Source organism: Molossus molossus, unplaced genomic scaffold (genome assembly GCF_014108415.1).
Source record: "Molossus molossus isolate mMolMol1 unplaced genomic scaffold, mMolMol1.p scaffold_m16_p_3, whole genome shotgun sequence".
Classification (NCBI taxonomy): domain Eukaryota; kingdom Metazoa; phylum Chordata; class Mammalia; order Chiroptera; family Molossidae; genus Molossus; species Molossus molossus.
In genome coordinates this window covers 118,194,614-118,218,123 of record NW_023425366.1, presented here as the reverse complement: position 1 = coordinate 118,218,123, position 23,510 = coordinate 118,194,614, and the positions used below count along the sequence as shown (strand labels likewise).

At 42.9% G+C, this 23,510-nt stretch overlaps 1 protein-coding gene and 1 pseudogene across 1 annotated transcript in view; one reads left to right on the top strand and one right to left on the bottom strand.

Moving 5' to 3' along the window:
* TRAP1 (TNF receptor associated protein 1) overlaps positions 1-23,005 on the bottom strand; it is a 47,737-nt gene extending 24,732 nt beyond the window's left edge. The window contains exons 1-4 of the mRNA XM_036280239.1: positions 22,889-23,005; positions 6,038-6,199; positions 5,096-5,178; positions 3,804-3,944 (exon numbers count right to left, since the gene is read on the bottom strand). Of these exons, the coding sequence (XP_036136132.1) occupies positions 3,804-3,944; positions 5,096-5,178; positions 6,038-6,199; positions 22,889-22,964 (462 nt within the window). The 5' untranslated portion in view covers positions 22,965-23,005. The remainder of the gene's footprint in view (positions 1-3,803; positions 3,945-5,095; positions 5,179-6,037; positions 6,200-22,888) is intronic.
* LOC118642462 lies at positions 6,986-7,644 on the top strand (annotated as a pseudogene).
* Positions 23,006-23,510: the final 505 nt, after the last annotated feature.

Below are 23,510 nucleotides of genomic sequence, written 5' to 3'. Positions count from 1 at the left end.
TGGACTTCATTGAAATATAAAATGTTTGTTTTTATTTTATTTTATTTTTCTTTATTGATTTTTTGAGGGAGAAGAGAGAGAGATAGAAACATCAATGAGAGAGATCAATTGGCCGCCTCCTTCATGCCCTCACTGAGGACCGGGCCCACAACCTGGACATATGCTCTGACTGGGAATCAAACAGGCGACTTCTTGGTGCATGGGTCCACGCTCAACCTCTGAGCCACACCAGCTGGGCAAAAATGTTTGCTTTTAAAAAGCCACCCCTAAGAAAATAAAAAGGCAATCCACAGACTGAGAGAAGATATCTGTAAAATATATATCTGAATAGGACTTATCAAGAATATTACACAATTCTTACAACTCGCCCAGCCAGAGTGGCTCAGTGGATTGAGCATCATCCCATGGACTGAAGGGTCCTGGTTCGATTCTTGGTCAAGGCACATGCCCAGCTTGTGGGCTGGATCCCACAGTGTGGGGTGTGCTGGAGATAGCCGATCGATGTATCACTCTCACATCGATGTTCTATCTCTTTCTCCCTTCCTCTCTCTCTAAAAAATCAATGAAAATATATATAAAAGAAAAAAGAATTCTTACAACTCAATGAAGACAAATAACCTGATTAAAAATGAGCAAAAGTATCTGAATAGACATTTCACAAAGATATACAAGTGACAAACACATGAAAAGACACTCAATAGCATTAATCATTAGAGAAATACAAATTAAAAACCATAACAAGATAGCCACTAGGGTGGCTAAAATTAGACTGACAATAACAAGTGTTAACAAGGACGTGAAACAGCTGGAATTCTCATATGGCACTAGAGGAAATGTAAAATTGGATATCCAATTTGGAAAAGTTTGTCAGTTTCTTTTTTTAATATGTTTTTATTGATTTTTTAGAGAGAGGAAGGGGAGAGAGAGAAACATCAATCAGCCACCTCCTGTGTGCCCCCTACTGGGGATCAAGCCTGAAACTGGGGCATGTACCCTGACCGGGAATCAAACCAGGACCTCTCAGTCCATGGGATGATGCTCAATCCACTGAGCCACATTGGCTGGGCTGGCGGTTTCTTATAAAGTTAAACAGACACTCACCTTATGACCCAGCAACTGTACTCCTAAGTACACACAAAGACTTAAACTCTAATGTTCACAGCAGCTCTATTCCTAACATCCCAAACTGGGAACAAATGCTCATCAACTGGTAAAGTGGACAAATTGTGATACTATATCCATACGGTGATAAAAAGGAACAAACTACTGATACATGCAATGACAAGAATAAACCTCAAAAGCACTATGCTAAGTGAAAGAAGTCACTCAAAAGACTACCTACTGTGTAACTCTATTTCTATGAAAGCCTAGAAAATACAAAATCATATTGACAGAAAGCAGATCAGTCGTTGCTAGGGGCAGGGAGAGAGAAAAGAATATTGGGTGTTGACATCATGATGGTACGAGTGGTTTCACAAAACTATACACTGGTTGCCCAGGTTGGGTGGCTCAGTAGGTTAGAGCATTCCCCCATATGCCAAGGTTGGGAGTTCGATCTCCAGTCAGGGCACATACAAGCAACCAACCAATGAATGCACAACTAAGTGGAACAACAAATCTACATCTCCCTCCCCCCCTTCCCTTCTCTCTCTCTATAATCAATTTTTAAAAATTGGTATTGTTTCTTCCAAATATTTTTTAAAAAAGAAAGTGTATACTGGTTAAAAATCAATGATTTGTACACTTGAACTTGGTGAATTTTATTGTATGCAAATCATACCACAATAAAGCTTATTAAAACAACAACAAAGAAAGGCACACACATACAGACCAGAGAGAATAAGTAATTAAAAGAGCATAAAAGATGTCTTATAGCAAAGTCCTGAGCAGGTAAACCAGTGTAGTTGGTAAAGGCAGGGAGCTCAAATGAAAAATGCCCACTTAGTCCAACTGCCGTGTATCCTGCCACCCCCACAGAGATGCACACCCCACAATTCTACCATGACTCTGGAACAATGGTCCTGAAGCAGCTGTCTCAGGAACATAATGCCCCCTTCATGGTCAATACCTGATGAAACTCCTTTGCCTTTCTAACTTTCTGACCTTAAAATTTTCCAAAGGTTACAACAACTAAAAGTATTGCTCTGCCAAAAGAAAGATTGTGCTACAGAATATTTAATCATGGGAAAATATGCATTACAAATGAAAAAGTACAGTTAAAAATATGAAAAGGCCCTGACAGGTGTGGCTCAGTTGGTTAGAGTGTCCTCCTGTGCACCAGTCATGGGTTCGATTTCTGGTCAGGGCACATACCCAGATTTTGAGTCAGGGTACATCTGGAAGGCAATGGATCAATATTTCTCTCTTTCTGGAATTGATGAAAAACATATACTCGGGTGAGGATTAAAAAAATACGTATGTACTCTAGCCAGTGTGACTCAGTGGACTGAACACTGTCTCATGGACTGAGAGTTCCCAGTTCAATTCCTGGTCAGAATACATGCCTGGGTTGCAGGCTCCATCCCCAGTAGGGGGCGTGCAGGAGGCAGCCAATCAGTGTTTCTTTCTCACATCGATGTTTCTATCTCTCTCCTTCTCCCTTCCTTTCTCTCTAAAAATCAATAAAGAAAAAAAATAAAATAAAGCCTACATAATTTTATTAACCAATGTAACCCCAATAAAATCAATGAAAGTATTAAATATATTGCCCTGGCCGGTTTGGCTCAGCAGTTAGAGTGTCAGCCTGTAGGCCAGAGACCTGGGTTCGGTTCCCACTAAGGGTGCATACCTTGGTTGCGGTTTGTCCCTGGCCCTGGTTGAGTCATGCGGGTGGCAGCCACTTGATGTGTCCCTTTCATGTCGATGTTTCTCTCTCTCTCTCCCTCCCTCCCTCCTTCCCTCCCACTCTATCTGAACTAAAAATGGAAAAATGTCCTCAGGTGAGGATAAAAAATAAATAAATAAAAATAAAAATATGAAGAATGCCTTAAAAAATAATGTATAGCCCTGGCCAGTTTGGCTCAGTGGTTGGAACATCGGCCCACGGACTGAAAGGTCAATTACTGGTCAAGGGCACATGCCTGGGTTGTATGTTCAATCCCCAGCCCCTGTTGGGGTTGTGCCAGAGGCAACTGGCCGATGTGTCTCTCTCACATTAATGTTTCTTTCTCTCTCTCTCTCCCCCTTCCCCCCCTCCATTCAACTCTCTCTAAAAATCAATGGAAACAATATCCTTGGGTGAGGATTAATAAAAGAAAAAAAAAAAAAAAAATATATATATATATATATATATATATATGAATAGAAGTATAGTTTGTCCCCACCCGGTTGGGGTTGTGTGGGTGGCAACCAGTCGATGTGTCTCTCTAACGTTGATGTTTCTCTCTCTCTTCTCCCCTCTCTCCCTCCTGCTCTATCTGAAGATAAATGCAAAAAAAAAAAGTCCTCGGGTGAGGATAAAAATGTTTAGATATGTAAATTAATGCATAGACACCAAACACCTACACAGACAAATGCTAAAATGTTAATAGTAGTTATCTTTGAATAATAGATGATTTTAAATTTTCTTCTTTTCTACTTGTGTTTTCCAAATTTTTTACATTGAGTGTTATTTTATCGCATGTTAAAACAAGTTGTTTTAAATGTAAAGATGGTCAGCACAATGCTTGAGGCCCAGAGACATAACAAAAAGTCAGGTCTATCTCTATCCCATGTGCAAAGAGGGCCACTTCCCAGTCACCTCAGCACAAGAGGCAGGGAGGTGTGCCACCTGCCAGGACATAGGTACCTGGATTAAGAGGTACCTGGATTGTGATGGTGCCTTTCTCAGTGTCAGTCTGCAAGTGAATCTCCATTTCTGGCAGCGTTTGGCCTTCAGACACCAGCTTGTGACGCAGTTTTTCCAAGGCATCGCTAGCATTGGAGATCAGTTCCCGTATAAACACCTACAGGAATGAAAATAAGATGCGAATACTACAGGATCTATTTGGTTACCACCATTTGCAGCAACTGCTTAAAAGGCAGAGGAAAATTGCCACAGAATGTTCAGCTTTTAACTATAAAGACTTTCCGCTTTACTCAAAGGCGGTTTCTCCAGGGCAGTAAATAAAAATGGTTAAAGGCAACTGCTTCTCCTGGACACAGCTTTGTATAGTAACCTCTAACTCTACTATTCCTTCCTGAAAATCAAGCCTGAAGTTAGGTTTCAATCTGTTAACTAAAAATTTAAGAACAGCCCTCTGAAAAACTACTTCTTTCCCATCTCTTGCCCAGGGGTGGAAAAATATTTCCCAAACATCTCTTTCTCCTACTCACTGAAAAAAGACTCTCCAGCTTCATCTAATGTGGGATCATCAAAAACTAGACCTATCATGTTCAGAATAAAAAAATGCCAAGTCCCACTTACTAACCAGTGTCTGAAAAGCACCTTTACCTCAAACAGACCTTCCACTCACAGTGAGACCAGCACACAGGTCGGGGCCAGAGGGGAGGAAGTGAACTGATCTGACCCCCAAGGGAGCAGAGGCTGGACATCACAAAGATACATGAGTATAATATTTAACAGCATAAGACCTGGGAATATTTCCTGAAAAGTCCCTTTTAACTTTGTAATTTGGTTCTTTAGCCTTCTTCAAAATTATTCTTTGCAATCTAGTAATAATGAGCATGGGAAACAATAATGGCCTGTTTGTTCTACAACTTTTTCATGACCTGCCATCTCTAGATGAGTTTTAATCTCTTCAAAAAGGTCCTTAGTAGCCCCTCCCTGCTCTACTCCACAGAGGTCCAGGCACCTTCTTCCTCCAGCCTGATACCCCTCTGAGGGTGGTATACCAGTTGACGAGAGAAGAGATTTTTAAATTATCAGCAAAATTCATTAATTTCCAGAGTCAATCTGGCCCAAAGAATCATCTGGATATATTTACTCAAACAGATTTTGGTAAAAACACTCTTGCTGGCAGCTAATATCAGGACATGTCAAAATTTAATGCATTCTCCTAGTTAATATACTATCTGGCATTTCCCCAGAATAGTATAAACACAGTTTTGCCAAAGAAACCATGCTAGTGCTGAGAGTGATTAACAGGTACCGCACCTCTTTCTCTGAGTACAAGGAACGAGCAACAATGTCCAGAAGCTTCTTTGTCTCAGCCTGGAACTCATGTTTGGAAATGGAACCTAGTAATGAATCACAGATACAACCAATAAAGTTTAATTTCTACTTTCGTGGAAGAATATGCTATGCAACATTCAAAAGAACGTTTAAATATTTTGCAAAAGAGTAAGTAAAGAAGAAAGAAACCAACTCTCTGGGGCCATATGGCAAGATCTCAGAAGCAACGAAACCCAGTGGCTCCCTTCTTTCTCCACAGAAAGGGGCAAGGGGGGAGTACAACTCTCACCCACCTCCCACCACTGAGGCTGCACACCTGGGGTCTAGGCTACCTCGAAGGACTACAGAGGCCGGCACTTCCCAAAGTGTCCAGTCATGAGAATAGGGCTGTATCCAACAACCAGACCATGGATTCTATTCTTCAAAACACTGATTTCCAAATTAACTACTTAGCAAAATAACAAGAAAACTCACTCTCTTCTTAACCTAAACATCAGATTCTGTTGTCTCATTTGAAAGCCAGAAATGGACCCACTTTGGGACTGGCTCGAGAGACTGCTTCTCTACACTTCTTACTAATGAAAGGACAACTTCAGCGTACAGTCCTGCATTGGCAGGGCCAATACTGAGTTTCCTTCCTGCTTCCATGATTATTAGCAGATGTGCTATGAATCACTCCTCAGAAGGTGCTCTGTCACAATGCCATGGGTGACCACCAGAGGGCGCAACACACCAGAATGAAAGTCAGAAATTCCTATGGAGGACGCATTCATTGTTTTGGGGAACCCTTCCTCCTACCAAGAACTTCCTGTGTCTGAGGCAGTGGGTGACTCCACCAATCATTACTTCTACCTCAAAAACCTCCCCTTGAGAGCCAGCCAGGAACTAAGCATTCCCAGACCCCAACTTGGTTGAAGACAGTACCCTGCACAGTCTCTGTGCTGCTGATGATGGAATGTAGGGGCTCCTCCTTCTGGTCCTCAGCAGCTTGCGAGCTGAATGGACGCCCAATGTGGAAGCTCAGAGCCAGGTTTCGCCTGGGGCAACTGGACTGGACCACCTTCCAAGGACACAGAATTGGTTTTCCTGAAAAGATACACACACACAAAGGAGGAGAGGAAATCAACTTCCAAGAACAGATAACCTAATGTGTTCACAAACATATTTGGTAACATATCCTCATACATGTCAAATACCAGTAAGTATTACAACTCAGGGGCAGAGTTCTGGAGGCAAGCAGGGGCCATTTGGCGCCACTTCCCAGACATGTCCCTCAATGAGATCTTGTATAAATCCCCCAAACTCAAACATCCCTCATCCCTCAATGCTCACAGCCTCACAGGAGCCTGAATAATGACAGGCCAGCCTTCCTTACTTTGTAACTGCAATGAAAAAATGTCCCCTTAAGAGGAATCCAAAATATTAAATGTTAATATTCTGAAATAGTCTCATCTTCTAAAAAATCTTTGATTCTTTTTTCTTTTTTTGTCCAAAACTGTCGGTTTCTAAAAATTAGTGTAGCCCTAGCTGGTAAGACTCCTTAAAGCCTCAGCCCTCAAACCAAAGGGTAACAGGTTTGATTCCCAGTCAAGGGCATGTAACTAGGTTGTGGGTTTGATCTCTGGCCCTGACCAGGGGCGTGCAGGAGGCAACCAATTGATGTGTCCCTCTCAAATAGACGGTTCTCTCTCTAAAAAAAAAAAAGTCAATGGGAAAAATATCCCCCCTGGGTGAGGATTAGGAAAAGAAAAACACTGTATTTAAGAACTGAAAAGTAGGCAAGTGGCCTTGTTCTCCGCCTTTCCCTTGAGTCTGCTGGTACTACCAGCTCTCGTCAGTCTCCGGCCCACTCCCTCCTGGAGACTGAGCACCATGCCTTCAATTAAGTTGCAGAGTTCTGATGGAGAGATATTTGAAGTTGATGTTAAAATTGCCAAACAATCTGTTACTATATCAAGACCATGTTAGAAAATTTGGGAATGGACGATGAAGGCGATGATGACCCAGTTCCTCTATCAAATGTTAATGCAGCAATATTAAAAAAGGTCATTCAGTGGTGCACCCACCACAAGGATGACCCTCCTCCTCCTGAGGATGATGAGAACAAAAAAAAGCGAACAGATGATATCCCTGTATGGGACCAAGAATTCCTCAAAGTTGACCAAGGAACACTTTTTGAACTTATTCTGGCTGCAAACTATTTAGACATCAAAGGTTTGCTTGATGTTACATGCAAGACTGTTGCCAAGCGGAAAACTCCTGAAGAGATTCGCAAGACATTCAATATCAAAAACGACTTTATTGAAGAAGAGGAAGCCCAGGTTCGCAAAGAGAACCAGTGGTGTGAAGAGAAGTGAAAAGTTGTGCCTGACACTGAAACACTGTAAGGATTGTTCCAAATACTAGTTGCACTGCTCTGTTTATAATTGTTAATATTAGACAAACAGTAGACAAATGCAGCAGCAAATCAATTGTATTAGCAGAATATTGTCCTCATTGCATGTGTAGTTTGGGTATAGGTTCCAAACCTATGGCTGAGTTTCTTCCAATAGATCAAGTTTCTTTTTTCTTTGCTCTGAATAAAACTGAATTGTGGGTTCTCTATAGAAAGTGGCATTTTGGGCTTTCCCTCTTATTGTAAAGCGATTTCTTCCTAGTTTATTGTTCATTTAATTTTAGTGACCTTTTTTTTTTTTTATCCTCACCCGAGGATATTTTTCCATTTTTTGTACAGATAGAGTGGGAGGGAGAGAGAGGAAGGGAGAGACAGACAGAAACATCGACGTGAAGGGACACATCGAGTGGCTGCCACCCGCACGACCAACCAGGGCCGGGGACAAACTGCAACCAAAGTACGTGCCCTTAGCGGGAACCGAACCCGGGTCTCTCCAGACCGCAGGCCGACGCTCTAATCACTGAGCCAAACTGGCCAGGGCTAACTTTAGTGACCTTTTAAAAGTTGGCATTGTAAATAAAACAACCTGAAAAAGTTTTCTGAAATAGAATTAACAGCATATTATCTTTATTCATGAGTTGAAAGCTGGAAAAAAGCTACTTGAGGTAAATGTTCTGAGTGCAGGGTTATTAGGCTGTCTTTCAGCTTCCTGGAGTCAAGGAGTACCACTGGTATTGATTAGCCCATATGTAGCAGGGCTTTCTTAATTGGATCTGAGGACTTGTTTTTGCATTTTTAATATTTTCTATATTGGGTAAGAGACTCAGTTACTACTCAGTTTGTGGTTTTGGGGGAAATATAACTAGACAGTTAGTTAGCTTTTCAGTGAAAAAATGACAGCCCTTGTGGTATGTCATCCTTTTATAATCAGTGATCCCATATGAGGAAGACTATTTACACTACTTGCATGTAAAACAGTTTTAACCTTTACCATTAAAATGTGTGGCAAGACCCAGAAAGCATCCATCATGAATGCAAAATACTTTCAATAAAAAGTAAGTTGCATAGTAGGTAGTAAATGGTTTGCTTTTGTGTAAAAAAAAAGAACTGAAAAGTAGTCTGGTGGGTGTGGATCAGTGGCTGTGCGTCAACCCATGCACCAAGAGGTCGCTGGTTCAGTTCCCGGTCAGGGTACATGCCCAGGTTGTGGGCCAAATGCGAGAGATGGCCAATCGATGTTCTCCCTCATCAATGTTTCTGTTTCCCTGTCCCTTCTTCCCTCTCTGAAATCAATAAAGAAAAAATATTTTAAAAAAAAACAAAAAGAACTGAAAGGTAGTGGGATCTCTGGATCTCTTCTACCTATAATTAGGAAAGGACCTCCAATGCAGGACCGCACGCTGAAAGTTGTCCTTTCATTCCATGTTCTACCTGGTGACTACTCCCTTCTACCTGGCCACAGGGAATAGCAGAGGTACAATCTTCTGGAGTCTTCCAGCGGTGACATGCAGGTAGCATGTACCATGGTTCCTGCCCCACCTCCAGGCACACAGGCCTGCCCTGTTCAGCCACTTGTCCCTGCATACCTTAAAGCTGGTCTCCTACAGCAATGTTCTCTCCAATCCATCTCTTAAATTTCTATACATTCATCTTCTGACACCAATTCCATCTCATTTCCCCAATTTTGGAGGATTTATTCCTGAATGCAACCTCGTCAACTCTAAATGCTTCAATCTGGTATTCCAGGCCTTCCACCGAACCACCCACAAACCAACAGAATCCTACCTTCTGGAAGCTCCAGCCCAGCAGGCTTGCTGACATCCTTCATGTCTTTTGTGCTCCTACCTATATGGTAACCAACACTGGGAGCTTCTCTCCCTATACCATCAAGCCGAGTCTTGGCACATAGGGAGCACTTCATAAGTTCCTGTTCACATGCCCCCAAAACATCAGATAAGACATCACTCTCAAGAACAGATGCTGGCCCTGGCCGCTTTGGCTAAGCGGTTAGAGTGTCGGCCCACAGACCAATGAGTTGCAGGTTCAATTCCAGTCAAGGGCACATACGTCAGTTGTAGTTTGTCCCCGGCCGTGGTTGGGTCATGCGGGAAGCAGCCAGTCGATGTGCTCTCTCCCTCCCTCCCTCCCACTCTATCTGATAAGTAGAAAAATAACCTCAGGTGAGGAATAAATTTTAAAAAAAGAATAGATGCTGGTTTTCCTCATTGGTGAATTTTATTTGAGGTCAAGTATTCTTGATCCATTCCACTTGCATAAAAGTAGAATTTGCTTAATTAAACTTTTTTTTTTCAATCCTCACCAGAGGACATGCCTAGAGAGAAGGTGGGGGGGGAGTGAGAGAGCGAGACAGAGAGAGAGATCGGTTGCCTTCCATAACAAACCCAGGCACATGCCCTGACTGGGAACTCAACTGCAACCTTTCAGTGCACAGGATGACACTCAACCAACTGAGCCACTCCAGCCTGGCTAAATCATTTATCCTTACTTCCGTCCCACCTTGCTCTACTAACAGAGTCCTTTCCTTGCCATCTACCTTTTGGTCCTCAGAAAAGAACAGTGTGCATTCCCCCATTGCCTCTCAGTGAAAACCTTCCCTACCCCAAAGGAAACCAGAAATCATAGGAAATCGAAAAATTCAGAGGCTAATGGCTCTTAGTATTTTGAGAGCTCCATAAACTACCTGTTCTAAACCCACCCCAGATTAGCGTGTGTTTGTGTGTGTGTTGGCAGGAGGTATAGCTGTTCAATTTATGGCTGGCATACTTTTTAAAAAATTTCCATTTTTGCATGTATAAATATTTTAATCAAGAACACATCTTAGAGCCCTGGTTGATTTTGCTCAGGGGTTAGAGCGTCGGCCCGTGGACCAATGAGTCATGGGTTTGATTTCGGTCAAGGGCACATACCTCGGTTGCAGCCCTGGTTGGAGTTGTGCGGGAGGCAGCCAGTTGATGTGTCTCTCTCACATCGATGTTTCTCTCTGTCCCTCCCACTCTATCTGAAGATAAATGGGAAAATATCCTCGGATAAGGATTAAAAAAATAAATAATGCTCCAAAGTGCTAAAGTGTTATCTACTGCATGCTATCTTTCATGGAAGAAAGATGGGAAAATATCTATGCTTGCATTCATCTGTGCAAAAGAAACACAGGAAGGATAAACTACAAACTAAGGAAGGATAAACTACAAACTAATGAGATCATGTGTATTCATATCCTAGGACTACTGAACCCAAATCCTACAAACCGGGTGGATGAAAACAGCAGCAATGTACTCTCTCACAGTTGTAGGGGCCTGAAAGCCAAAATAAAGGTGTTGGCAGGGCTGATTCCTTCTGGAGGCTCTGAGGGAGTTTGTCCACACCTCTCCCCCGAGCTTCTGGTGTTGTCCCCAATCCTTGGTGCTCCTGACTTGTGCCTCACTCCAATTTCTGCCCTCTGTCATCACACAGCCTCTCTTCCCTGTGTGCATATCCTCTGTGTCCAAATGTTACTTCTCCTTATAAGAACATCAGTTATATTGGATTTGGGGTTCACTCTAACAGTCATTTTAACTTACAACATCTGCAGAGACCCTCTATCCAAATAAGGTTACATCCACAGGTTCTGGGAGTTAGGACTTAGACATACCTTTCCGGGGCACACAATTCAAATAATAAGAAACTGGTTGCCTACAAGGGTGTGTGTGTTCGTTTCTTAGGGCTGCCACAGCAAAGCACCGCAGCCTGGGCAGCTTAAATAGAAACGTTTCATCTCAGAGTTCTGGAGGCTAGAAGTCTAAATCAAAGTGTCAGCAGGGCTGGTTCCTCCTGAGGCTGGAGAGAGAATCTGTTCCAGGACACTCTTCCTGCTTCTACAGTCTCAGGTGTCCCTTGGTTTGTGGATGGTCATCTTCTCTCTGTTTCTTCACACCGTTTTCCCTCTGTTTATGTCTGTATCCAAATTCCCCCCCTTTTATAAGGACACAGCCACACTGGATTAAGGTCTACCCTAATGACCTCATCTTAACTTGATCATATGCAAAGACCCTATTTCCAAATAAGGTCATATTTACAGGTGTTGGGGATTATGATTTCAATATCTTTTTTTTTTTTTGGAGAGGGACACAAATGAATTCATAATGGGTGTGTGGGACAGAATGGAAAGAATAAGGGATTGAGAACAAACCAGCAGAGCTGAGAGGAATGTGGCATTTCTGAGGGTACCTTTCTGAGGATCTCTGACTCTTAGAACCATGGTAATATTTCACATACCCAAAAAGTAAATAATTAAGAGCAACCAGGGTTTGTGGGGAAGAGCAAATTAAACACAAACAGTAACAAATGTTAAAAGCTACATCACGCCCTGGCGGGTTTGGCTCAGCGGTTAGAGCGTCAGCCTGTGGTCCAGAGAGACCTGGGTTCAGTTCCCACTAAGGGTGTGTACCTTGGTTGCAGTTTGTCCCCGGCCCTGGTTGGTCGTGCAGGTGGCAGCCACTGGATGTGTCCCTTTCACGTTGATGTTTCTCTCTCTCTTCCTCCTACTCTATCTGAACAAAAAATGGAAAAAATGTCCTTGGGTGAGGATTAAAAAAAAAAAGCTACATCAGAAACAACCTAACCACATAGGAAGAAGACAAGAATTAACTTAAGGAACTTCAAAACATGGTCTTTTGACTGAACATTGTAAAGCTAACCTCCAAAGCGACTGCATACATTTATTGAGCAGAATTGTTAGCAATCATAGAACTGCTTTAGTATAACCTAAGATCAAGCAAGTAAGAACATGGTGGACCTTGGGTCACGAGAAAAGAGTTCAAATAAGGAGAGGGGAGGCCAGAAGAAACTCTGAGGTGCTACACTGGAGCTGGAAGCATCAGTACGAACTTGTGATTTTTCAGATACATACAGAACCGCCCTAGCCGGTTTGGCTCAGCGGTTAGAGCGCCCGCCTGCGGTCCGGAGAGACCCGGGTTCGGTTCCCGCTAAGGGCATGTACCTTGGTTGCAGTTTGTCCCCGGCCCTGGTTGGTCATGCGGGTGGCAGCCACTCGATGTGTCCCTTTCACATCGATGTTTCTCACTCTCTCTCTTCCTCTCTCTCCCTCCCACTCTGTCTGTACAAAAAATGGAAAAATGTCCTCGGGTGAGGATAAAAAAAGAAATCTCAGATACATACAGAACCAATGTAGATACTGAGGTGCGTGTATGTGTGCATGAGTATACATACATGCATTTCCTAGCTTTCTCCACTGACAGGCTTAGAGGCAACAACACACTACTAGCAATGGACACACCTGACACCACAAGACGCAACCATCCTGGAACTTCCCACTTGAAAATCACATTTCCCAGGAAACACCTTCATCCTAGGCAAACCAGTGGGGGTAGTCACCCTCCCTGGCACCAGATCTTGGTTTGTAAATACCACTCTCCATTGAAAGAAACCAGGACCATTACAAAACACACAAGATAAGCCTGGAAAGCCTTGTGGTGCCAGAAAGTGATGAAGGTCTCAGAAATAATGAGGCATGCCAAGAGGACACAGGCTCCAATAGGAAGGCACTCCCAACAGCAAAATCTAGGACAATCTGAGCAATAAAATAATGAAAGTAATGGACTGCAAACTCACAAATAAAAAAGCTATCTATTAGTCCATACTTAAATAAATAATAAATGGAACTTTATTCCTTATGGTAGAACTGCAATTAGTAAATGGAATAGACGATCACCATCAAGCAAGCACAGTAATGGTTGTGACAGGTATAAATTGTTGATGGAGAGTTAAAGGTCCATCATAAACAGAATATTTGCATAATCTCAAAGTATCCCTCACAAGATACTTATTGATTTTAAAGAGAAAAATATCTTTAAATAGTTTACCATGGAGAAAGTGGCAAATACTCCTTAACCAAGTGACCACAATCACATCAGGAATGAGATGAGTCAACAACCTGCAACTCCTGGTATGGTGAGAGGGCACAGCCTCCCTTCTGTCATGTTCTTGCCAAAAATGCATCTCAATCTAATCATAAGAAAACATCAGACAAACCCAAATTGAGGGACTGCTTATAAAATAATTGGTCAAAGGCATCGAGGTCCTGAAGGACAAACACAGACAGAGGAACCATCACAGAGTGGAGAAGACTGAAGAAACATAACTAAAGTGCAATGTAGGATCCTGGACCAGAAAAAGGACATCAGTGGGAATACTGGCTCAATTAAAATAGGATCGGCAGATAACTTAATACTATCGTGTCAATGTTATTTCAGTTGTCAACAGTTGTACCATAGTTATGTAAGATATTAATGTTAGGGGAAACTACGTGAAGGAAAAGGGAATCCTGAGTACTAGTTTTGTAACATCTCTGTAGTACGAGATTATTTCAAAATAAAATGTTTCAAAATAAAAAAAAGATTGCTTTAAGAAATATTCTTGTTCATGTGTCATTTCATTTATGCATGAGAAGTGAAATCACCAGGTCCAAGGTTATGTCCAGTTTAAATTATGGTCAATGGTGCCAAGTCACCCTCCAGAGAGGTTGTATCAGTTTACATTCCCATTCAAAATATGAGAATGTGTATCACCCCTCCAACACAGTGTTGTTATGAAACTTTTAGACCTTTGCCTATCAGTCAGGTAAAAATTTCACTGTAGTTTTCATATACATTTCTCTTATTATGAGCAATATTGAACATCTATCCATATATTAAAATATTTTTTCCTTTTTTTGTTAATGGACTGTTAATATCCTCTGATCACTTTTCTACCACATTTTCTATCTTTTTCTTATTGACTTGTAAGAGCTCTTTATATAGTAAGGAAATTAGTCTTATTTGTAAAGGCCTCTGTCATTCTAAGATCAAACATTTTTTCCATGTTCTATTTTTCCTATATCTTTTGTTGTTTTTTTCCCCCTGCTTGGTAATCAAAATACTTTACAAAGGATTTAGTATGTTGTCTATAATGAGAGTAATATAAGTCCTCATAGTTTGAAAAGGAAAATAAGCAATCTGTATTTCCAACCAGGACTTAAGACTTTACAACATAATTCCAAGACTACATTAGCCAAGAGCACTATTAAGAACATGGTTTGATTTCAGGTTAACTGAACTTTCTACAATGAGTTTAAGAATAAACCAATAGCGATTAGAGTGTCAGCCCGTGGACCAGAGAGTCCCGGGTTCGGTTTCCGCTAAGGGCATGTACCTCGGTTGCAGTTCATCCCCTGCCCCGGTTGGGGTCGTGTGGATGGCAAGCAGTCGATGCGTCTCTCTCACATCGATGTTTCTCTCTTTCTTCCTCCCTTTTTCCCTCCTGCTCTATCTGAAGATAAATGCAAAAAATTAAATAAAATGGCTTTAAAAAAAAAAGAATAAACCAATAACGCAATAAATCTGTCCAAACCATATATAAACACTCTGTACAATATCTATCTGTCTTCATGTTTCCTCTACACCCCATGGGAAAACCACAAACCTCAGTGTCAGGCTACAATGTCACAATGTTAATCTATTAGGTGGTTTGGGGTCGAACAAAATGGGAAGCACCAATAATTTGAATCTCACAAAACGCATGCACACATGCACCTGATAGCACTCCTGCTCTTTCCTCTACCTGCAACTATATCCCAACTTTCCACCTGAACTGCTTCAGGGTCTAGTGTGAGGCCCTCCCTTCCATCAAGTCTCCCGTTTCCCTGAGTCCACAATAATCTCTCCCTACCATAAATTCAGAGCACTTATTTTCTGTGTTGCCTATTCAAAACTTCTGCTATAAGCCAGCTTGTGGTATTTCTTCTACTAACTTTTTGTTAATGTATAACTTATGTTACCAAATTAACTTAGTATCAAACTTTTTCAAGGCAAGAACATCCACATATGAAAAAAATAAAGTAAGATAGTGCCCCGGCAGGTTTGGCTCAGTGGTTAGAGTGTCAAGCCTGTGGACTGAAGGGCTGAGGGTCAATTCCTGTTCAAGGGCTTGCAGGTTCAATACCTGGCCCTGGTTGGGGTCCTGCAGGAGGCAAACAATCACTGTGTCTCTCTCCAAGAAGCAATGGAAAAATATTCTTTGGGGGGCGGGGGAGATAGCACGTTCACTATCGGACTGACAAAATTTTTAAATATTGTTTAAGCTAGCACTGGTAAACATATAAAAACCTGTTGGTAGTACTGTGATAAACAAACAAACAAACAGACAAACAAAAACGCCTGGAAACCTAAATATCCATCCGGAGAAGGTTAAATAAGGAAGTGTGCCCACACAGTGGAATACTAGTGCTCTGTGTGTGCCTCAGTGTGAAACAAATCCCAAGATATATTACATGAAAGCATAAGAAGTCCTGGCTGGTGTGACTAGTTTGTTGAGCGTCATTCCATGCACCGAGAGGTTGCCAGTCTGATTCCTGGACAGGGCACATGCCCAGGTTGCGGGCTGGATCCTTAGTTAAGGTGCATGCAGAAGGCAACCATTCGATGTTTTTTTTTCTCTCTCTCTCTAAAAAAAAAAAAAAAAAATTAAAAAGCAAATAAATAAATAAAAGTATCTAGTCTTACCCATGCCCAAATCACAATCTATGAAATCAAAGACACTTAAATGAATGTGGCACATTACCCTAAGTTCACTCCTCTCAAGAGTCCTCCCATCACTGGCCATCACTGGCCCCAGCCTCCTTGTTGTCCCTGCACTATGTCAGCTGGGACCCTAACACGGGCTGCCCCGCCTGCTTCAAATGCTCCTCAGACACCTTCACCTCCTTCTAGGCTTTGCTTAAATGCCACCTTCCATGGAGGCCTTCCCTGACCACCCTATTTCTATTGGGATCCCCTTCCTGTTTTGGTTTCTTCATAACACTTCAAATTAACATTCGCATAGCATTTACTTGTCTGCGGCTGATTCCATTCCATCCCAGTACCACTGAGGGTCAGGATTTTTCTGTTTTTCTGGACATCCTACAGCACCCACCAGAGCAGTGTCAGGCACACAGTAGGCACTATAGATGTTTATTTAATAAACTGGTAATGCTACACTATGTAGGAGATGTTCCAGTGGGCTAAATCTTTGTCTCATGCATTTTTCCCAAGGATAATGCTAGAGTCAGAGCAGGCCCTTGATAAACATATGGTTATTTCCTCAGAAGGTATGGCCACATCAAGTATTTCACAGACCACAGGTTAAAATCGGTAACCTACTCCATATGAAATCAATTGAGTGGGTTAAACCAGAATTTTTTAAATGGAATGATAGTAGTATAAGAATGCATAGTAAGGGTATTTATATAATTCTTTCAGCTAAGTATGTATGCATATTTGTATAGCATACATTTACTTTGTATAGCAGGTCATGTTGTGAATGCATTTCTTACAGGGAGTTCATGACCAAAAGTTTGAAATTCACTAATTTAATTTCAGCCTAAATATTCCTAAGTTTAAAGCTTCAGGCTCTGTAAAATATATATATATTTTTTAATCCTCATCCGAGGAAACTTTTCCATTTTTTGTTCAGATAGAGTGGGAGGAAGAGAGAGAGAGAAATATCGATGTGAAAAGGGCACATCGAGTGGTTGCCACCTGCATAACCCAACCAGGGCCGGGGACAAACTGCAACCGAGGTATGTGTCCTTAGCAGGAATTGAACCTGGGTCTCTCTGGACTGCAGGCCGATGCTCTAACTGCTGAGCCAAACCAGCCAGGGCTGTAAAATATATTTTTAAAATAAATTTACTTTGGTCCGGCCAGTGTGGCTCAGTGGATTGAGCATCATCCCAGGGACTGAGAGGTCTCCGTTCCAGTTGTGAGCTTGATCCCCAGTAGGGGCGTGCAGGAAGCAGCCAATCAATGTCTCGCTCCCACATCAATGTTTTTAACTCTTTCTCCCTTACTCTCTCTCGAAAAAATTTTTTTAAATACATTTAAAAAATAAGTCTACTTTGTGAATTTAAAATTCTGCAAACTAAAGGTACCTCCAGATACAGTGATAAGCAGAACTAATACTCTCCCACAAGGTATAAATACTATATTATAAAACTGTAGTTCTTTGGAATGTAGCCTCTATCGTTTTCCCGCAGAACACCTCCAATTATTTTCCCATAGTTTTATGCTCGTAAGCATGAAATTCTCTACAGTAAGTCAACTTAATAGCTTCATTATTCTCTCACTCTGCACTGGATACCACAGGTTAGCTATTCATTCGCATCTGAAATTTCTCCAAACATTTTGCTTCTTGAGTTCAGTAATTACTTCAGAAAGATTTGCTTTGATATCAATACGCTAGACAGAAAGATATTCAATTTCCACTTATGTATCAAATAAAGATTTGCATTCTCTCAAAAATGTCTAAGTTCTTACCACTGGTACGCTCAAACATTTTCTTTCTTTTTTTTATTTTAGTTTTGTTTTTGTTTTTTCTTTATTGATTTTAGAGAGGGAGAGGGAGAGACAGAAACATCAATGAGAGAGAACATCGATTGGCCACCTCCTGCGCAGCCCCCTACTGGGGATCAGGACCACAACCTGGGCATGTGCCCTGACCGGGAATAGAACCAGAGACCTCTTGGTGCATGGGTCAATGCTCAACCACTGAGCCATACCAGCCAGACATTCACTGTTTCTTAAACTGTATTGTTTCAGGGATTGTTCTAGTAACTTTCTACGAAGCTGTACTTACACTTACGCACTATCAAGAATCACCAACTTGTCCTAGCCGGTTTGGTTCAGTGGTTAAATGTCGGCCCTCAGACCAAAGGGTCTTGGGTTTGACTCCCAGTCAAGGGCTTGTGCCTAGGTTGCAGGTTCAATCCCTGGCCCTGGTCAAGGTCGTGGAGGAGGGAACCAATTAATGTGTCCCTCTCACATCAATGTTTCTCTCTCTCTTTCTCCCCCTCCCTCCCTCCCTCCCACTATCTCTAAAAATCAATAGTAAAAATATCCTCAGGTAAGGATTAACAACAACAAAGTCTGACTTTGAACCTAAAGCATTTCACTTTTGAGTGTGAATTGAATACATTTCATTGATCCTGAACCATTGCTGTGGTCTGAAACTGCTGACCTTAGTAACAGTCATTTATGAAAATCACCTTTGCCATGTTTATGATCTGGTACTTGACATTTGGAGTGAGAAACATTTTCCTAGTTTTCTCAACCTGACTTTCCCCCTCTTCCTTCAAGCTGAATTTCCTTTCTTCTTGCCCAGGGGTAGCAAAACACGTGGAGATTTTCTTTTGTTTTAGTTCTGGCCAACCACTCAGCTGTTAACTAATAAGGCCTTTGCTAATCTATTACATTTGGGTTGGTTTGATCTTTTGCAGATGGATGAGATAATTCAGCCCTCACCCTCCAAAACACTACCAAGCATCTCATGCCCTCCTGCTAAAGACCCACTTGGTGCCTCTTGGGCAGCCAAGTCATATGTGCTTCACTGGTGCTGGTCCTAAGCCCCAGCATCATGGATTATACAGATGGCAATGCCATCAAAGTCTAAGCAGTTAAGGATCAAAACCTATACTATCACGTCTTATTAGCAGCATAAATAGCTGTCTCACTGAGAATGTGAAATCTGACCAGCAAATGCTAATCTTTCATCCCAAAAAGAATAGCCTGGGAACACCAGAAATTTGCCTGAATTCATGTGAAGCTGAGCACAGGAGGTGTAAGGGTAGAAATTAAACAGCATGTGTCCCAAACAAAGTGAGAGCAGAGGAAATAAGCAAAAATAAAAATTAACAAAAAAATACAAGTATACTGCCCAGCCGGTGTGGCTCCATGGTTGAGCGTCGACCCATGCACCAAGAGGTCGCCAGTTCGATTCCCGGTCAGGGCACATGTCCAGATTATGGGCCCGATCCCTAGTGGGGGGCATGCAGTAGGCGTCCAACTGATGTTCTCTCTTTAATGTTTCTTTCTCTCCCTCTCACTCCCTCTCTCTCTAAAATCAAGAAAGAAAAAAATATTTTAAAAAAAATTTAAAAAATACAAGTACCGCCCTGGCCGCGTTCTCAGTGGTTAGAGCATCAGCCCATGGACCAATGAGTCCCGAGTTCAATTCTGATCAAGGGCATGTACCTTAGTTGTGTTTAATCCCTGGCCCTGGTCAGAGTTGTGCGGGAGGCAACCAGTCAATGTATCCCTCTCGCGTCCATGTTTTTCTCTCCCCCCCCCCCCGCCCCCCGTTCCTCCCACTCTATCTAAGGATAATTTAAAAATATCCTCAGGTGAGGATTAAAAAAAATAAATAAAAAATAAAATAAAAGTTCTAAGTGGGAGGTTTCAGCCTGAAAGGGTCCAGGTGGGGTTCATTTTGGGAAATAAACAAATTTGCAATGCTTGAGCCCTCTAAATGAAGGGGGAAACCTCACTCTTCTGACCTTTCTGGTGCTTGGAGGAACTCCTCACCCTTACAATTCTCGTTTCCAAGGCAGAAAATGTGAGCAAAGGCTCCAGGCTACACAGATTGGAAAAAGCTTTAAGACGTCAACTCGAGCACCAACCAGTTCCACCATAGCTACCTTATGTTCTCATTCTGGCAATGTGAAACCTTGAGAACAAGAGCATCCCATGAGATTAGGAATCAAGGCCCAGGGGCTGTAGTGGTCATGGTAGTTAGCTAGCCATGAAATGACCAACTTACTAGCCTATCTGCTTTACAACACAATTATATTCACTTTTGGAGAATGAATCTGTTGTTGGTTTCTCAGAGTCCTAGCTCTTCTCTAAGAGGGAGCTTTCTCATTCATCCACCCACAGATCAGTTACTTCTGATACTTGCTGGAACTCCGATAAAAGGTTTGACAGCAGTTTATATTTTTAGTACTAAATTTCATTTTCCAGATAACCCAGATTTTGATATCCCTACTCCCTATAATGAATGTACAATTCACGGGAAGGAATTACTTGTTAGTTATATTATTGTTAGTTCCCAACTACCAATAGTATTCACAGAGGGCCCAGTCGGTGTGGCTCAGTGCTTGAGCATCAACCCATGCACCAAGAGGTCGCCAGTTCAATTCCTGGTCAGGGCACATGCCCAGGTTGTGGGCCCAATTCCCAGTGGGGGGCATGCAGGAGGCAGCCAATCGATGTTCTCTCTCATTGAAGTTTTTTGTTTTTGTTTTTTTATCCTCACCCGAGGACATTTTTCCATTTTTTATTCAGACAAAGTGGGAGAGAGAGAGAGAGAGAAAAACATCGACGTGAAAGGGACACATCAAGTGGCTGCCACCCGCACAACCCAACCAGGGCCGGGGACAAACTGCAACCGAGGTACATGCCCTTAGCGGGAACCGAACCCGGGTCTCTCTGGACCTCAGGCCACGCTCTAACAGCTGAGCCAAACCGGCCAGGGCTCATTGAAGTTTCTATCTCTCTCTCCCTCTCCTTTCCTCTCTCTCTAAAACCAATAAAGGAAAAAAAAATTTTTTTAAAGATTCATAGGAGAAGGACATTATCTATAATCAGCTATGGTCCTGAGGGCATGTAGTGAGTCACGTGTGTGTGGACTTCAGTGACTTCAGCTGGGTTCTCCAAACACTGGCCCAAGTCTGGCACTGTGACTATTATGATGATAATAGGAGGATGTGATCCCTTCCCACAAGTTTACATCTAATAAACAAGAAAGAACATAATTTTTGGCCTTATTCATCCTCACTTCCACATATTCCTAGCTTCTCGTCAAACCAAATTATTCAGAAGCACCTTCTTTCCCTGCACCTGATATATTCAAGACTTGGCCCATATGTCTTCTCTTCAGTGAAACTTACCCTATCAACCATGGCCCCACATGCCTCCACCACAGCCCAGTACACTGCCTGGAAGCCACATGCTCCCACTAACTTATGACCTTGTCAGCTGGCTAACATCTTTGAAGTCCCAGAAAGTATTCAAATATATCTGTTGATAAACTACGTAAAGAGCAAAAATGAAAAACAAAAAGTACACAAGCAGAGACACTATGCCACACCTCAGAGACAGTCTAAGGGTGAGAAGGACTTAGGATGCTGGTGACATGAGGGCAGGTGTGAAGCCTAACGCATACTAAAATCTGGCAACACTTTCCAGGGAAAAGAGAAAAAAAAAAAATACAGGAGAATTCTAAATTTTCTATATAGGTAAAGTCTCATAACCATATTCTTTCTCTCTCATTGTATAAGAGACCTTCTTGGCTAGATTCACTCATTACTCAATCCATCCAACACCATCACAATACACCATTATACACCATCACACCCACACAGGTAACAATGTCAAGGGCATCTGCAATACAGAAGGCTTCCAAGAACAAAGTCTGTATCTTAGATTCAAGCAAAAGAATGCTTGAACCATTGCAATAGAAGTTGCAGGAGAGGTCAAATTATTAAAAGATTAAAAAACACAGAACAAAATTTGGCCACACTGAAAACTGACATCTTCACAATAGAAGTGACAGTACATGATAAATAAATGAATTACAAAAACACAACTGGAACATCTTAAAACATGAACAATAAAGAGAGAAAAAAACTTAACTTAAGGGATCTTAACTTCCAGAGAAAGGAAAGAAAAAAAAGTCAGGGGAAAAAAAACACACACACACAAAAAAAACGTCAGCTACTAAACAAACAAAAATCAAATTGATATGACTGCTCATCTGTAACAAGGGTGCTCAGTATCACTGTGCAGGAAAATTATTTTGACCTGGAATGAATACCCAGACAAACCAATATCCAAGTGTGAGGGCAAATTACAAATCTTTTTAGACATGGTGGGGCTTAGAAAATTTACAACCTACAGACTTTTTTCTGCAAAACTTACACAAGGATACACTCTGATGAAACAGAAAATAAATCCAAAAAAGAAAAAGGCTGGATGCAAGCGACAGTGATAAGTTAGTTGTCTTATCTGCTAGTGCATGCTATTACAAAAATTCATGGTGGCACTCAGGTTTGTATCCATCGAACCAGGGAGCAAATGGCTAATGCAATACTCGTGTATGAAACAACTTCGACGCGGGGAGAAAGAAAACCGCAACTAAGAGACTTAGGTGACCACGCTGGTGAAGTCCGTTCCCAGCACACACTCCCCCTCGGATTTCACTCCCCGAAACTGCCCTCGGCTCCAGGAGCGAGGAGCCTAAGGGCCCCTCCACCTCACCCCGGCTCGAGGAAAAGCCCCTGCTCTAGTCACACAAGCAGGGACTCAAAGGAATTACCGCCTGGGGACACCGCACAGCCTGGAGCGGGGCCGAGCCGGGTGGAACTAAGACGCACGAAGCGCTGGGCGTACAAATCTCAGTCGCCAACGCCGCGCGAGGGATGCCGTCCTCGCGCCTCCCACGGGGGGAGAAGCGGGCTCGGGGATTCGGGATGCCCCTGCATCCCCGCTCCCGCCCGCCGGGCCGGCGGCCCTCACCTCCCGGGGCAGCCGCCAGCGCCGAGGGACGCAGGCGACGTCCCCACAGCAGCAGAGTCCGCAGCTCACGCGCCATGTCCGTCCTCCCGAGCGCCCCGTGCAACCGCGCGCACCAGGGCCCAGTCCTTCCTCGGGCGCGGCGGGATGACGTCACTGTCCGCGCCGGGCTGCCCAGGCCGCGGCCCAGCCCCCTACCTGCGCCGGAGGGCGGGCCGGGGCTTCTGTGGCACTCGCTGGGCGATCCGGCCTGGGGGCGGGACCTCCATGACCTTGTGTGGTGTGGTCAAGGGCGACGGGCCCAGCACCGAGCCGTCTCCGGCACTTCCCAGCCAGCTGGCCCTCAGTTTGTGCATCCCTAAATGGGGCAGATGTTCGCACCCACCCGGGAGGGTTTGAAAGGACGGCACCCGGGCACAAACAGTTAACGTCTCTGGAGGCTGTCAGTGCCCGGCGACTTATGAAGTCGGTCTCTTCAAAACAAGGCCGGTCACATACCTGAAAGGGGAGAAAGGGAGAATTGTAGACTTGATTTGTCTACACCAAGATGTGAACTCAGGAGCCAACCCCCACCAGCAAAATTGGGCTATTCTTTCTTTCCATTTCTCTCACCTTGCCGGAGGTA